This window comes from Nipponia nippon, unplaced genomic scaffold, assembly GCF_047370975.1.
Source record: "Nipponia nippon isolate SJK-2023a ecotype South Korea unplaced genomic scaffold, ASM4737097v1 scaffold_5, whole genome shotgun sequence".
Taxonomy (NCBI): domain Eukaryota; kingdom Metazoa; phylum Chordata; class Aves; order Pelecaniformes; family Threskiornithidae; genus Nipponia; species Nipponia nippon.
This window is the reverse complement of record NW_028262369.1, coordinates 90,708,231-90,725,697: the sequence shown is the minus strand read 5'-3', so window position 1 is coordinate 90,725,697 and position 17,467 is coordinate 90,708,231. Positions and strand designations below refer to the sequence as shown.

Below are 17,467 nucleotides of genomic sequence, written 5' to 3'. Positions count from 1 at the left end.
CATACTTTATATTCACAAAGTTTCTGCTTTCAGGCTTTCTGATGGTTCTGGTCTTTAAGGCATAAAGAGAAAGGGCACTTTGTTCTGCCTCAGGCATGTGGCTGGCCAAAGGCATTTATTTGACATTAGGGAAAGCTATTTTATTTGATTAAAAAACGCTTTTGTCTCTCTCGATCCAAAACTTGGAGTTAAAGTACAGCAAAGTAACTATCTAAATTGCCAACAGGGCAAGCAGCTCAGTTGGAATTACTGAGAATAAAAAGATTTTATTTCTGTGTGATGAAAACCAAAGTTGAATGATTTGAAAATTCATTTATTGCTCATCTAAACCACAATGGGTTTCTGCTGCCGTAAATCTCTCCCTTTTCCATTCTTAATGTGTCTATTATAGACCCATATACTCTCCTCTGGGTTTATACATATTTGGTGACACTGTTGTTCACAACATGCCAGCAGAAAGAAACCAGTTATCACTAAAGATGCCACTGTAGTAAATACAGTTACAAATTCCATCCTATCCAATCATTATTCTGGGAACTGTAATAGGAGCTGCACTGAATCACTGCAGACCTGGTAATATGGAAAGCTCTGTCAAAGTCTTCGCAATGAAACACTAAGCTTGGAGGAACGCAATGTGCAAATATTTTTAATAAATTGTATTCATTATCAGTGCGATAAGAAAGGAAAAAGTTCATTAATAGAAGAATAATAATGAATATAATGTTGTAACGAATATATATGATATATATAAATGAATGTAACAGGATTATTGTCCTATACCCCTCCCCACACATATACAGTTAATGGTATTTTTTTATTGTGATGCCTTTACTACTCGTTACGACAGGTTAACACAACGTGTTTTCTGCTCCGCACTGTATGTTCTCCCCAAGAGGCTCCAGACTGGTGATGAAAATGTGGTTTCTGGAGTAATGAGCTGTGTCATTTTTGCCATAATCAATGAAGTTAAGTACATGTGCAAGTCCTTGCAGAATCAGGTGCAGAGCAGAGCCGGAGCCAGGCTAGCAGTTTGAGCTGGGAAACCAAGTATTTTACCATCTTTCTGACGGAAAGGGGTAACGGGGACATCACGCAGCCCTACAGCGCTAAACCCAACCCGGCTGGAAGCGTAAGCCTGGCACAAAAAGCCTAACGGCATTTGTCTTTTTTCTGTGCAGATTAAGCAGACTCCGGCTGAAGTTTCTGTGAGTTACTCCGTCTATTCTGCACACACGCCGCTTCCCGCCTGAGCGCCGGTCCCTCACGGCGGCGGTGGGCTCCCGGTCAGGCTGCCCAAGGCCGGGCCGCGGCCCCGCCGGCCCTGACGGCGGCCCCGGCCCCCCCGCCCCGCGGCCGGCCCCGTCAGCTGCTCGGCGGGGCGCTGCGGAGGCTGCGCGGGGCGGGGACAGGCGCGGGGAGGGAGAAGATGGCGGAGGCCGAGTGAGTGCCGGGGCTGCGGCGGGGAGGGGGCGGGATGGGGCCGTGCGAGGCGCGGGGGCCGGGCCGGGCCGGGCCGGGCCGGGCCGGGCCGGGCGGGCAGCGGTGCCCCCCGGCCGCGTCCTCCCCGAGGGCGGCCGAGCCCCTGGTGGCAGCGCCGCCGCCGGAGCCCTGCCGCGGCCGGGCTGCTGGGGGCCCGGCTGCCTGCGGCGGGGGACCGCGGCGGCTGCGGGCCGCCGTGCCGCGGCGCAGCGGGTGGGCGAGGGAGAGGGCGGCGGGAGCCGGTTCCCCCGGCAGCGGTTAAACCTTTCCCCGGCAGCGGTTAAATCTTCCCCTGGGCAGGCGGGGCCGGGACGGCTGCCTGCGGGCTGGGCCCTCCGCGGGGCGTTGCTCAGTGGGCCCGGCCCGGAGGGGCTAACGCTGGCCTGAGGCGACCGGGCGGACGGGACTCCAGAGCCGGGGGATCCGGAGCAGACCGGCCGGGAGAGCCGCCTCGCCCGGTGCCCGGAGAAGGAGGGTGGTTTGCTTTTGGCGTTGCCTCGCAGAAGGCAGATGGTTTCTTCTCGTTTCACCATTTTTGCCATCTCCTGCGCAGTGTTGCTTAAATAAACCTTCTCTTTCTTGGCCCCCGCCACGCTGCGTTGTTCCTAATGTGTCTGTATCGTGTCAGAAGTTGCAAACCGCACACAGCAGAAGGCTCTTCAGGAGCGTGAAGAGCACTGGGGAGCACTTGCAGGATGGATCTTCTAATTAGAAGACAGTTAAGTGACTAAGTGTTTTGAAAATGTCAAGGGTGATAATTTACTTGTTAACTTTTTGCGCAATGCCAGACATCGTGTGGTTGCCTTGTGAATCGTATGTAATGCTGTCACATGTCAAAAAGCTTGGGCTGAAGCCGTTTGCCACCGAGGAGGGAAAGTGCAGCTGAGACTTTGTGGCAGTGCCAAGCCTGTAGCTTTCAGTGTGGTGTTACAGTTTTGAATATGCGTTCCCAAGAGATGAAGGCTCAGTAGCAGTGTTGGTTCAATATGTGAGCTATTCCCATCTGAGTGGAAACCCTTGGTAAAACACAAGGCTTAAAAGGAGAGAGACATCATCTCCTCTGTCTGCAGGCACACTAGCCTCCCCGTCCAGAAGAAGGAGGTGATGTCTTTTTCAGAGACCTTAATTTCCATTTTCATTAAAGGTGACGATAATAGATACCTTTGCCGTGCCTGAACATCGTGAACGCAGGCTGTCCGAGGCGCTGAAGAATCTTTATATGAGTGTTGGTTGCCTTGCTCTGTTTCCCCACTGCTCTGTTTGTGGCATGCCAGAAGGTCTCAGAGCCAATGAGCGGAGAAAATTTGGAAAGTGGGATAAAACAAATAGGAACAACAGGTGTAGGGTGAGAAACCAGGATGGAAACTACTGCATCGTGCTAATTTGGGACCTTGCATTACTTGTTATAAACATTCACTGACGTGCACCCAGGTGCCCTTGCTGTGCTCAGGCTGTTTACCTCGTAGTAAAAATCTGTTGCAGGTGCCTTGAATGGCTCACTGCTGCAGTGGTTGTATAAAAGCAGTGATTGATTTCCTTGCATAGCAAAGTCCTGTTACATTTTGATAAGCCTTCACAATTAAATACATACATTTGCCAAATGTCGTATTAAATAAATGGAAATTGGATAAATGCAGGTTTTATATTCTGAAACTGGTTTATGCCAGAATAAAATTGGACTTCTGTTTGATCATCAGCGTTTCTAGAAAAAAAAAAAGTAAGATCCGATTGGTGTTTATGTCAGTATTGCCATGTGGGACAGTTGGTGATTCTTAATTACGTTGGAGATTATTGTATTTGAAGAATTATAAGAAACAGAGTCTTATGGAGAGATAGTATAAAGTGGGGAAGTAATGGCAGCGGGGGAATTATTAATAGATTTCATCAAAGACAGGGACTTGGGCTGGTCTCGCTCAGTAATTTAGTTGATCACCCTTAGTGCACAAAATAGGATGCAGTAATGATGTTTGCTGATGACCCAAAGCTGGGAACCATTTGCAGGGCCAAAGGGGACTGAGGTATCCTACAGGAAAAATGGAATGACGTTGAGCGTCAGAGTAAATAATACCTACGGGCCGAAATTCGGCATGCAAGGTTTGGGGCTGGTACCAAGGAACAAGTTCATTAACAGGACAGAGGAGAGACTTGAATGTAGTAATGGACCACAGGATGTGAGCAACCGCTTTGTGATAGTGAAAAAAGAAATTGTGATCCTTGGTGTGCAGCAGAAGAGCTCATTTAAAGAGAGACACAGAAGCGTGAGCTTTCTTGTACAAGGCTGTGAGAGCCGAAACTGGGATCGTATACATCAGCTCTGGTCATGCATTAAAAAAAAAGAAGACTGCAGAAAGTGCCAAGAGCTGTTGGGGTGGTGAAGCAAGAGGAGAGTCAAGAGAGTTTAGCGTGTTTTCCTAGGCAAGCTAAAGCGAAGAAGGGACATAACAGTTTAAAAGCCCCCATCAGGTATGGTGGGGCATACTCCTGCAGAGTTTGAGGTTGGGACCTACAGTCTCCAGTACCATGCAGTGAAAGGACTCCTGTAAATTTCGGGAATTCCTATGATCACCTGGTGGGCAAAGCCTCAGCTGAAATAGTGATGTATTTCTGACTCCCTGCTTTCTTTCCTGGAGGCTAAATGTATTATCCAAGCTCCACTGCCGTGCTATCCGGAGGAGGGAAAAAAAACCCAATAAGGAGCACCTCCTTTTTGCTTGAGGGAAGTGTGTTGCAGTGCCAGTGCCAGCCTCAATGCAGATGTCTGTTTGGTGTGAGTCAGGGAGCTGACTAAGAAGCCAGACACCGTGGTTGCCCTCTTTCCCCCCAAGATATGTTCATGATCACAAATAATGCAGAGAATCGGCTGTGTGGAAGAGATCCTGTGTTCTTAGGAGGACTCTGCTGCCTCCCTGAACTGCCAGCGGGAAGTTATATGTGATCAGAAGTTTTTTTTTTTTTCTTTTCTTTTGCCTCTTGGAACTTTTTCTGAGTGATAGAGGATGTCACGGTGTGGCACTGTATTTTCTGTGCAGTTACCTGTAGTATCTTAACTAGCCTGGATGTATTTAACTTCACTTTTGGCTTTCAATCAGCAAAAGTGAGTGCTGCATCCTCTGCACTGCTGCTACGTCTTCAGAGAGCTTCCTCGTGATCTGCTGAAGCTGGGGAGGAAGGGGGATGGATGCGCTGGTTTGGCTGCCCTTGTGCCCACGTGGCCATAAATAAGAGTTAACAAAAGCCACCACCAGTTGGCAGTTTCAAATTGAAAAACAGTGTCAGGGCTTTTTTTCTTAAGTTCCAGGTGGCTAAGCTGTCGATCAAAATCGTTGTTCTACATGAGTGTGGCACTGAATCTGTGTATAACAAGAATCTTGATGGACAGTTTTGTTTTTTTTTTTTAAAAAGAATGGCTGGGATGGGAACTCTGCCGTTCCTGTAGTGCCAGCAAAGTTACTTATGTAGGATGCTACCTAGTGCACGGGCAGGGGGAGCTCCTTTTCCCTTCACTCAGGTTCTTTTGTGCCTTGTGACAATTACGGTTTGTAATAACATATGGCAGTTTTCACCAAAACTGTGTTCTTTGGTAAACATTTCTCTGTATTGAGATTACTTCTCTGGTTTGCTGAGTTGTTTGATCTTATCTGGGGTTACGAAAATGCTGCGGGACTGCTGAAATTCTGACTCCGTCCTGAAAAATATTCCTCAGATTTCACTTTCCAGTTGAGAAATGTCTTCTGGCGTCTCTTCAAGAAGAGAGATCTGTGAACCTCTGTGGCTGACTTGAAACTAAGGGCTGTGTTTACTTGCTTCTGAATTACATAGTCTCCAGTTGTTGCTTAAAGGCGGGGAGAAAAACAATTTATTGTTACTGCAAAGCAAGCCTTTCTTCCATCTAATATCAGTTTCATTTCTTCACCTCTTCTCTGTGGTTCACATTCCTAGCTGTCCCATCCCACATGTTTCCTCCTCCTCTGTCTCCTAGTAGACAAAGCTATTTGTAAAACCTGTTTTCTTTGTAAGGCATTTTTACAGCTGTGGTTGGTTCTGCTCTCAAATGACTAATTGCCTCCTTGGAAAATTCAGAAAAATATAATAGCCATACTTTTTAACCCAATCTCCAAGTTATTTAAGAAATATATTTAATGTTTCTTATATCTGCATTTTTCACCCTTTTGTAATTATTTTTCAGGGTTTGGGTATCTCCTAATTGAGGAGAGTCAAAATACTGCTTGCAAGTGAATCCTCCTCAGTCAGCCTGTTGGATGTCTCTGAGAACATAAGAAGTCATGGCAGAAAATGATGCAATGCCAACCTTACCAAAAAAGTGTGGCCCATACATTTCATCTGTAACCAGTCGTGGCATGAATTTGGTAATTCGTGGTATAGTGCTGTTTTTTATTGGCGTATTTCTTGCATTAGTATTAAACTTGCTTCAGATCCAGAGAAACGTTACTCTCTTCCCCCCTGATGTGATCACAAGCATCTTCTCCTCAGCTTGGTGGGTACCACCTTGCTGTGGCACAGCGTCAGGTAAGTCCAGTTGTGTATGTATGCCTGGCGTGGAGATGAAAGGGTGGATAGGTAGTTATATAGTTACAAAAAACTGTGTGAAAGGTGTGGAAGATAAAAATTTCCAGCATCACTGCCCTTTTCAAGCTGTTACTATCCTCCTCATCTCCCCATGTCTACGCAGATACGCATGCATGTGTCCAGAAATTGTTGTTCTGCTAACTTGTTCACTATAATATTGTTAGCAGAGCATAACCTTTGCTTTTTCTGCTGGGTTAGAGTACAGGTTTAACAGACTTTTGAAGGTGGTGCCACTTGTAACCTTGAGGCTGGATTACAGGAGTGTGCTCTACGGGCAGCCCTTGAAAATGCCCTGCAAGTGCCAGATGGTGCAGCACACAGTACCTTGTTTTGAGCGCAGCAAACCACCCTGAGTTACGCTCCCTTTTGTGGTCCGGCTTTCCATTTGTTCCTCGTTCCAGTTCAAAGTATTGCTTTAGCTCCGTAAAGCTGGGACGCCTGACTGTGGCTCAGGGAGTTGAGGCCAGGCACACAGTTTGCAGTTGTAGAGGCGCGTTGCAGAGCAGAGCACGTCGGTTAGATTCGTGTATCGAGTCAGATGATGTGAACAGGCTCCATTTCTCCCACGACCACATAGGGAGTTGAGGCTTTTGCGTGTTTAGCTAGTTTAAGTGAGATGTCTACTATAGGTTGTAAGAAATATCCCTTTTTCCTCTTCTTTCATCTTCAAGTATCAAGGTGTATTCCATGTTACAAGCCTGATGGAATTCAGCTTTCTGCTTGGCTCTGAAGATCACTGATCCCATGGGTCAGTTTTACGCTTTACTAAGGGAATATTCTTAGCAGCCAGTACTGGAGGATTCTGCTTTAGTGAACCTTTACAGTAAAGGTGGTATCTTCCTGGAGGTCAGTTTTGATAAGATTAAGAAGCTCAAGTTTCTGGGTATTAATATGAGTCAATAAACTAGCTTTTGAGTTGGCATCACTGTTTTGCTAATGATAATATTTAAGTTTGTTTTTTTCCTAGTTGTCTAATTGCTTTCTTTTTCATACCTTGTTGAAATACTCCACCCCAGATGTCATAGAGGAGCTTGATTTGAAAGGAAACCTTCCAAATATCTCTCTGAACCTGTCAGTTTTGTTCTACTGTGGAAATACATTTCGTGTATTATGGTGGCAGTTACCTCCTTTATCTGCTAGTTGTCTTAGTCCTCTTTCTGTTATCCTGCTGAGATTGTGGATTAGTTATTGGATTGTATCCTGCCTTTGCTGTGTTTTTGTACATTAAACTGGTTGTCTTAACAAACATGTCTGGCAAAGGTTTGATCTTTTATATGTGGAGCAGTGGGGGTTGAAATGACAGAATCCCAACTTGCAGCAGCTGCACATAAGTGTTCACACAAGTGTTCACTGTCGTGTTCACACTGTCAGCTGTTTGCATCAGGCTGCACCTTACGCTTTCTTGGGTCATCGGAGAACACTGTCTGCAGCTGCGTATGGGGAAGTTGCCAAGACTAGGTCTTGCCATCATCTCGGAAAAAACTTGTGGGCCTTCCTGGTTTGATAGATTGGTGGTTTTGATGGAAAGACTGGATATGGCTCGTAAAGTGTAGCCAGTCACCTGCTAGGTATTCGCACTACTTGATTTTAAGCCACCTGATTTAAATATATTACTGCCTTAATTGGCTTTTCCGAGCAGGAGTGTTGAGGTGTTTGAGTTCTTTCTTTTTCATTATTAGTCTTTTCTTCCCCATTTTCTTTCTTTATCTTCTCTGGTAGCGTACATGCAGGGAACCTCTGTGGTAAATGCTGATTATTCGCCCATTTTCTTACCTTTTGTACTTGCACAGCCTTCCTGGAATTGACGTGAACGTTTCTCTGCAGTATGGTTTATTATTATGAACAGAATAAAGGTATTTTGCATATTTATAATCAGTGGTGATCGAAGCTGCTTTCAGAGAAGTACTTTCATCCGTCACTGTTATTAGTCATCAGTTTGGCCCAATGCCTTTGGCAAGAAAATTACTCAGGGTTTTTTTTTTTTTCCTCTCCAGCTTTACTGGTGATTTATTTTCCCAAATCCTGGGGATCAGTTTCCTTTCTGACAGAATAAAGAGCATTTGCCATAACATACCTCCAGCAGCAAGCCAGACTGAGGGCACTGGAGTCCGTACCGATGACTCAGGCTCTGCCCCCCCTCCCACAGCATCAGTTTAACATTAAGCACCGGTGTTATTCCTCAGCTGTGTTGGTAACAGTCTTTTCAGCTGCAATTGCAGTAGAGAGCACATTTGTGAAGAAATGTTCAAAGAGCGTAGCAGTTCCCCGGGGTTGAAAGTCCTGTTTGCTTTCTGTATTCAACAGCTACCATAGGCTGTTGGCTTTTCCTCTTCTGTGTGAGCCTTTATAGTAGCATTGAAGAAGAGAAAAACATTATCCAAACAAAAACTGCTTGTAACAACAACAAAAGAAGACACAAAATATTGATGTTATAAACCACACTCTGCCCTTACTCTGGTGTGTTTGTTTTGCAGTTATTTAAACATGTATGTATGATATGTGGGACTTTCAAAAGTGCCAGCCTGCAAGCTATTACTGCTCTTTTTGAACTACAATGTGAGACTGCAGATTTTGGTAGGGTGCAGAGCTCTTTCATCCTCTGTCCCTACTTCAAATTGTCTCTGTTGTGCTACTTCTGCCAGGTCACTGCTGCAGTGGTTGAAGATGCTGCTGAAGTTTTACAGGGCTTTTTTTAAATATTGAAATTGTTTGAAATGCCTCTTTTACAATGTATGTTTTGTACTGTTTATCCTTAAAAGATCTGTTTTGGTAGTCAGAATCATTGTGAAAGTCTAGATAGTCTTTGTTTTAATTAAATATTGCCAGTGCTTTAACTTCTGGGTCTTTTTTCTTTCCTGTCTCCACAGCTGTGATTGGGTTATTGTACCCATGCATGGACAGACATCTGGGAGAGCCACATAAATTTAAGAGAGAATGGTCCAGTGTAATGCGATGTGTAGCTGTCTTTGTGGGAATAAATCATGCCAGCGCTGTATCCTGTATTCTAATGAAATTGGTGATAATAAATGGGTTTCCACTAAAACAAAGCTCACATAGTCAGTCATGGTGAATTGTTGTTAAAGATATAGCGAGCCGCATTTTTGCAAGGGAAATGCAGAATATGTGTTAGTGTTAAACTGTCGTAGCAGTATTGGGGGTGATAAGTCTCCTGTCTTTTCATTCTGAAAAACCTTTTCATTAGAAATGTCTCAATACTGGGCTTTGTCTTACAGTCTTTATTTTCTTCGAATAATTAAAGTAAGTGTGGGGAAATATTTATGCAGTAAGTATTACAGAAAAGTGCTTTAAGACATTCCAAGGGTTGATGTCCTTTTAACATCGTAGTAAGAGGTTGAAGCCCAGCCTTGAGGTCATCAAGTGAAGCCCATGCACTTTGCAAAGAATGGGGAAAACTCAGGACCAGGTGATGCCCAGGACTACACAAAGCGAGTAAGCGCTGTCACTCCATTCTGCAAATGATGCCTTGATGCTGAGAGAGTGGTTACCATTCCTGTGGTCATTCAGTAAGAGCAATTAGAAGTCAGTCAGCATGTTGTAGTACAGTATACACCTCCTAATGCAGATACATCCTTGCACAAGTGTGCTCAAAACTGGCATCCCTTCCATCTGAAGCAGCTGGAGACATGCTGGGTGACAGGGTGTTTTTCATGTGGACTGACACACCTTACTGGCAGTGCTGTGAGTCTTCGTGGTTTTGTGTAGTCATGTCTAGGGCCTCCTCTGTCAGGTAAAACCAGGAACTGTGTTCTTGTAAACTAATTAGAAAGAAAGTTGATCATCTCTGAAACTCTCATCTCCTTCAGCGTCAGTTCGAACACGGTTTGCAGAAATCGTGCTAAGAAATTCTGATTCTGTGCTACTGAATCTCCTCATTTCCAGGAAAAGAGGGCAAGTTAAATGGAAGATGTGAGAGCCAGCCGAATTCTTACTGAGGTGGCTTGGCCCTCGGATGGGTTTTGTTGTTTGGTTTTGTTCCTACCAGCCATCCTATCCAGTATGGCTGGGTGAGCTGGATCTGCCAAGGTTCAGTGCCATTCCCGCTGTCCCTCACAAACCTTGATCTCCTTGCCAGAAATGCATTAACCTGGTCCTGCGGTTCTCACCGACCTGGACTGTGCCTCTTGTGTGAGCACGTGCAACTTGGCTGCTTTTAAGAAATACAAGAGAATTGACGGCTTCTCTCTGCATGGGTCAGGTTATTTACAGCAAACCCTCTCGCAGTTTTCTAACGGCCGTTACAGGTATTCCAGGACATCATTAACGTACTGTCTGTATTTCCTCCTTGACAACTCTCCAGACCACTTTCTTTTCAGCTTATTGCCAGTTCTGCATGTTACCATATTTGGTGTGGGTTTTGGTCTTGTTTGACATTTTTTCTGATGCTATTGATTTTTATCCTGTAATTACTTACTTCACTTAGTTGAACTTCTTTCTCATTTCCTCCAGGTCTCTCTCCAGGTCTTTGTGAGAAAATAGGGCAGTGTTTTTATGTTGCCATCCCATAAATTTGCTTTCAGGCTTAGGAAACTTGACAGCCTCCTTTTTAATAATCTGTTTTGGACAGGAGTAGCAAGGATGAGTTAGTATTTCGAAAACATTTTGAAGAATGTGAAACACTACAAAGATACCTGGAGTGACTTCACACCTTTATCACAGAGCTGGCAAAACTGATTTTCAATGTTGATTTACATGAATACTTTCACAGTAATATTATTTACATTTTGTTCTATAGAAAATATTAACCTTTTTAATGTTTAGCTGAATGTAAACCAGCATGTAAATTAAACAAAATTGCAATTAAGTAAGAGTGACAAATACCTTTTTCAGTAAATCCTTGTCATTTAGAGGAGTTTAACGTTAGATTTAAGATTTCGTGCTTAGTGTAATAAAGGACCAGGTAAGGATGAGATGTCCTTACTCTGAACAGTAACATGTGCATTGTATGTCCATCTAAAACACTTGCATTATCTGGTAGGAGTATAGTCTCTTCAGTCTTGTCAGTGCTAAGACCCTAAAAATGTGAAGAAGTGTCGTAAGTTTTTAGTTTCCTGATGTACTGGCAACACTTAGAAGGCTTATCTCCTTCCAGCTGATAGCTGTGTTAGAGCTGATACTGCTAGGGCTGTATTTTTTGTGGTGTGTTTTTCTGTTGTGCCAAAATACGATAAACAGAATGAAGAAAACTGCTTTACACTTGTATATGATATTCCCAAGCTTATCCTTAACAATCAACACAGAAAGTGGATTTTGCCAACAACATCCAGTTGTCTCTCACATTAGCAGCCCTGTCAATTGGACTGTGGTGGACCTTTGATAGATCACGAAGTGGCTTTGGTCTTGGAGTAGGAATTGCTTTCCTGGCCACATTGGTGTCACAACTTCTGGTCTACAATGGAGTTTATCAGTAAGTATTTACTCCTTTAAGGTTAAATGGTAGTCTCCTGAATCTGTAACATAAAACCAGAATAACTGAAGGGGCAGAATTTGACATGATTTCCAAAGCTGCCAGCACTTAATTTTGAGTGTAACATGAATTGGACTGTTCATGAAAGCTTTTATGTGTTTGTAAGTGAGACTTCTAGTTGTAAGTTGCTTATTTCAATAAAATTGCTACCTTGCCAACAATGTAATGTGCTTTTTTAGTTGAACGAATGGGATTATAATCAATAAGAAGCTTTGTTATTTGCTGCAAGTATTTGGATTTCAATGATACATGTCTTTTTTAGTTGAAATGTCCTAATATTTAGATTTGTGGATTTGGCTCATGTGATTGGAGGACTCTGTGTATTGCACAACGTTGAGCTCAATCTTTGAGCTTGTTCTTTTCCAGATACACATCTCCAGATTTCCTTTATGTTCGATCCTGGTTGCCATGTATATTTTTTGCTGGTGGAATAACTATGGGCAATATCGGCAGGCAGCTGGCAATGGTAAGTTTGGAGGGCGGGTTGATTGTCTTCTAGTAAAAGCTTTAATCTACATGTCATTCCTTTCTTCATATATACCAACCAGCTATTTGACTTGTGGGTGTGGAGTAAGGTAGAAATCAGTAATCATGGCTTTTTGATCTAGTTCTTAAGCCATTAGTACTGTTATTCAGAGCACAGCCCATCTCTTTTCCTCTGTACGCTCTCAGTTTGCGTACTTTTAGTCCTTTCAGGACCAGGAGCTAAATAAGAGCTCCTGTGTTTGGGGAGAAGTCAGGCCATCTCCTAAGGCTGAACTGCTCTTTCTGCTGCTCAGGGAGACAGCAATTGCAGCCAACAGTGCATGCACAGAACATAGGGAGACCAAACTTATGTGGGTGAAGTGCAAGCTAAGCTATTTTATCACCTGTTTTGTAGAAAAATCTGCCTCATAGTAGTCTTTTTTCGTTAGTTATGTAAATTAATCATACTAATTTTATCAACTTCTGTTTTTCAGTATGAATGCAAAGTCATTGCAGAGAAGTCTCATGAGGACTGAGGAGAAAATACGCACCTTTTAAACAGGAAAATACCTGACAGATGACTGTCGGAGGAGCATAAGGAACACTTGACTATGAAATAGCCAAAATGCAATTTTTTTCCCTTGAGTGGTATACTTTACTGCAATCTGTGATTGCTGCTTCTATAGAAACCTTGATGTCTGATTTTGATTACTGTGAAGTTACAATAGTATGCAATACATTTGACAATATTGGTTCAGTTATAGGATTCTTTTTTCCAAATCTAAACTGAGTTTACCATAAGTTCTTGTCTGTCCATAATGGTGCAGTGCCAAACTGAACCTTTGCACTACGTTTCTGTAGCTGAAACTTCTGCTTCACTTTATCTTGAAGGTTTTGAGGAATTTGTTCTTAATAGCTCAGTGAAAGACAGGGGACTCAAATTTAGGAATGAAGATCTTCTCTTTCCATGATGATAGCCGGTAATATCTTTATGAAATTCATGGATTACAGGTGAGCTTTGATGCAATAAGTAACTGATTTCTGCCTATTAACACACTGTATCATTCTTCTTATTCACATCACAGGTGAGGAAACTTAATACGGATTGTATGGGTTATTGCCGTAGCATTCATTTGTCTGTGGTACGTGCCCAGTATCACAGAATACAGAAGTGGAAACTGAGGCTGGAAGTCACTTGCTATTTTTTCCCCTGGTACAACCAGTGTATGTGTTTGTATATGAATTTATGTGGACCATCATCAGATGCGGACAGATTCTGAAACTACTCGTTGTGCTGAGTAACTGGATACAATTCGGGTCATTCTTGTACAATCTCTTAAGCTGACTTGTGTTGATCCCTATTAAAAAAAAATCTTAGGGAGTTTTTATTGCAAAACTTAATTCTGCTGAACTAAATCAGCCACTACCGCATAGTGTCATAAAACCCTCCACTACCAATGTTACTGTTGCTAGTTCTTGTCTACTACCTGCTCTGTTTGCAGGGATCGGCAGAAGGAGGCAAGGCTGTATTTTAGGTGCTGATGTAGCCCTTATTGCTGTGACTATGGTCCAGGCAACCAGAAACGCATGGGTCCTCATAGCAATTTTCTGAGGTAGGGAAATACTGTTACCCCGATTTTCCAGGTGCCTGTGCACAGAAAGTCTGGTAGGACAGAGAGCTGAAATAGGCTGTGTGCTAATCAGTTCCCTTCCTAAGAAGAAGGATTTTAGTGCGTGACCCGTATGTGGGGGCACACGTGGAATTTCGTCTTGGCTTTGCAGCTCCCTTTTAAGACCATGAGATAAAAGAACTTGTGCAAGAAAGCAGACTTCGAGGACACTGCTAAACTGTGCCAGCAGTGGATTTGGCATGGGATGTCTCTGCTTCGTTTTCCCCTTTCTGTCTCTGTGTTGATGATGTTTTAATGTATTTGTTTTGCTTTTTTGTCTTGAAGTACTATTTTTTAAATCTTCCATTAAAGGTTTATAAGACATGTTACAGTCACCTAGGGAGGCTGGAGTTGGTCCAAAGAACAAATAGATGTTTAGACAAGTTTTTATTAATAAACGTGTGTATGCATTGTACACGAAGCTTGAAATAGGCAACTCTTTTTCAGTCTTATATGCTTATCTCTAAGTCTGAAAAGCATGCAATGGAGTGCTTCCAAAAGCATTGTAACAAAAGAGGTGGTCACAAAAGGAAAATTTCTTGAATGGGGAAGTGTAAAAATAATAAATAAGCAAATGATGTATAAAGAGCTTGGTTCTGCAGCTCCACAAAGTTTCATCAGGTTATCATGGTTCCATGACAATTCAACACCTGAAGCACACTTCTCCTTGGGTAATATTTCAGGAAAGCCCTTACAGATGGGCTTTGCTTTCAGCAGAGGTAGAATGTGTTGAAGTAGATCCCTGACTAGAGAGTTTCTTTTAATCAAACCATATGGCAATAAGAAGCATTTTATTAATAAAACCAAGAAACTGCTAGGGTGTGAGCTAAGGGTGAGTTTCCTTAGTCAGGCTCTGGCATTTCACTGAAGCAGCTGTTGGGTCCCTTTCCGTACAGTATTTGGCCTCGTCTGCCTTCTTTACTTAAACAAATGCCTTCAGCCTGGTGGGCAGCGTGATGAGTCCGTCTTGAATAATAGGGCATGAATGGCATAGAAATTCAGCTGTTTCTTACCCTAACTGGAGGAAACAACGTGGTGCCTCAGTAGCCTGTGTGCTGACTTGGTAAACAATTCACATGCATCGCCAGCAATAAGTGTATACAACTGGAGATGAGTAGTTTTTATTATTCACTTGGTGGTAGAACTGCTTTGACCTGCCGGTCTAAATATTTACACAGAAGAAGCCTTGTGTATGTTAAAGTGTGCAGTATGTGAGAAGTGGTTGTTGTGCATCTGCGGCACCCACTTTACAACACTTTGTACTCGGATTCATCTAAACCTGATGAGGCTGTGCAGTCCGCTCACTTCTTTTCAATTTCATTTTGGAAATTTTGAGCATGTTGTGCAAAGGCAGCCATCATCCAAAATAAATTTGGGTGGAGTCCTCTATTATATATGTTTCATTATTTTTATTCTTATTTGACTAAAGTCGATACAAGAGTCACATCTTGAATGTTGTATTTTTTCAAACCGCGTTGTAATTTTATGGCTGATGTGTTCAAGCCCTGAAAAAGGTTCATGATGAGAATGCTGACACGGCCTTAACTGTAGCGGTGTGAACATGCTGCTACTGTATAGCGTGTAATTACAACATTAGACTGTCTTAAAAATGTTGTTCGATAGAGAATGAATAAGGTATATTTTAGATACAACTTTATAAGCACTATAACCTCTTCACTAATTAAGCATTGTAAGGTCTATGCTGTTTAAACTGGCAAATTGCTGTTAAAAGCAAAATGTGCATTAAATACAGTTACAACCTTGTTTGATAGGTTTCTTCTTTCTTTAAGAAATGATACTGATTTTTAAAATACACTGAGTTGCCTTCTATCAGCAATCTCATAATGATTTTGCCCATTGAGCTGGCATATTGGTTGCACAAAACACCTGTCTAGAAATACTAAAAAAGAAGCAGGCAAGATCGAATCGGCAGTGATGCTATCATAATTAGCATGCTGAGCAGCCTTGGAAAATTTGCCCTTTTGAATCTGCAATGGGAATATTTGAGCTGGGGGAAAATAAGCCGGTACCTTCAGTTGTAATGCAGAAAATAGAGATTTAGATATAAATAGCCCCTATGAATATGAAAAAAAAAACCCGAATATGAAAAAAAAACCCAAACATGAATGGCGGGGAATCCCTTAATATATTTGTATTATTAATGTTCCGGTCTGGATGTGAACTGAATGTTATTCTGATATTCGCAGGCTGTCCATTCGCAGTGCCCGTTGCTCTGTTTCAAAAAAGATGGAACAAACAGAGGTTTAGAAATGTGTCATGAAAAAGCCTCCAGGCAGAGGTGAAGAAGGGGTGGGCAGAGAGGTTCATCAGTATTTGGGATGCGGTGCCCACAGCAGGACCGTGACACAAGTGAAAGCTGGAAAGAGCGCAGGGGGTGAGTGGAGAAGACCCGTGTTTGGGTTGGCTGGGGCAACCTGTGACCCAAAAACCTGAATTCTGTAGTCAAAATGCAGAGCCCTGGGCATGCCAAGTGTCTGACCAGAGGAATTACAGCCAAGGTAGAAATAACCACAATTTTACCTCCTCGTGGCACTAACATCAGTCAAAAGCACACTGGCAAAGGCGCTTTGCTGGAGACTTAGCCTTTCCCTTCCATCTGTAGCCTCCCCAGGAGAGCATCGCCCCAGGGAATGGAAACTGCGGGTCCTTCCCGCCCACGTTCAGCCCGAGGGTGAATGGAAAGTTTCGGAGAGAATATTCCAACTGCCGGGCTCTTGCAAAACCCATCCTGTGCCTCCCTTTATACCGTGGCTGCTCTAAGCAGCTAGAAGAAGGGTAAACAAAGAAACTTTTCCTCCGTAGCTTCTGTACTTCTGCCATCTGGCTGGGAGCTGCTGCAGGGACCTGTGGGCATACACCAGCCTTCCCTTTTTATCTCTCCCAGCATGTAAGGAAGGGACATAATTTTACCAGCTGTGTCACCCTGGACATTTTGCATATGCTTTTTACATTTTGGAGCAGCGATACCAATAATTCCTAATGGTAACGGATGAATATAACCTGTGGAAGCGATGTTAAATATCAAATACAATGCTTATAAAAGTACATGCACAGCTGAGCAGAGGGAACACGTGTCTCACCGTGGAATAGCTATCTAATGCTGTTAGTTTTGATGCCAGTACTAAATGCAAAGCATGAGTAATTTTGCAGCTTAACGTTCAGTACTAAACAGTAAATGAAAGGTCAGTCCAACGTGTTAACTGTCATGGAATAGTAAACACTACTTTAATTGCTGCATGCAGCCAGCTTGGATTTTTGGTGTGTCTGTTGTCATGTTTTGAGGAGCATGGTCCAGAGCCTTGTCCTGATTACCTCCCCCCGGCCAAATGACAAAGCCTCAAATTAAAGGATAAACTTTAAGCCTGGGCTTTTCAGACAGCATACTGGGAGTTTGTGCTTTGAATGCCTAAAAGCCATGCTGGGGAAGAGGTAGGGGTCATTTCTTGATCTGATTGGAGCCAAAATCCAGGTTGAAGTGTAGGTTTGCATTTCCTTGAGGTTTTCCTTTGTTGCTTTTCCTTTCTGAAGCGCAGAAGTTTAGCAGCTCTTGTTGCACTTTCACACTCTGTTTTTTAGCCTGCCCAGCACTATAGCAGATAGGGAACAACAAATATAAATAAGAATATAAAGGGAAAGGGCTGCTACTGAGTTTCCCCAGGTGATGGCCGGCTGAGAGCTCAGCGGTGTCCCGTGTGCGTCAGTGTCAGACGCACAGCCTACAGCGTCCCCGGACCCAAGGCGATAGGATTCGCTTTCTCTA

The 17,467-nt window shown here is 43.2% G+C and overlaps 1 protein-coding gene across 3 annotated transcripts; it reads left to right on the top strand.

Annotated features, from left to right (window-relative positions):
- The first annotated feature begins 1,288 nt into the window (after nt 1-1,288).
- INSIG2 (insulin induced gene 2) lies at nt 1,289-15,450 on the top strand. Of its 3 annotated transcripts, none has more exons than XM_087731546.1 (6): nt 1,289-1,440; nt 5,666-6,006; nt 8,934-9,058; nt 11,325-11,491; nt 11,918-12,017; nt 12,511-15,450. In XM_087731546.1, the coding sequence occupies exons 2-6, from the start codon at nt 5,763-5,765 to the stop codon at nt 12,550-12,552; spliced, it is 678 nt and encodes a 225-aa protein (XP_087587672.1). In that variant the 5' UTR covers nt 1,289-1,440; nt 5,666-5,762; the 3' UTR covers nt 12,553-15,450. The 3 variants fall into 3 exon arrangements, with proteins under 3 accessions (XP_087587672.1, XP_087587673.1, XP_087587674.1); XM_087731547.1 differs by lacking the exon at nt 1,289-1,440 and adding an exon at nt 2,078-2,197; XM_087731548.1 differs by lacking the exon at nt 1,289-1,440 and having other exon boundaries at nt 5,692-5,846.
- Nucleotides 15,451-17,467: the final 2,017 nt, after the last annotated feature.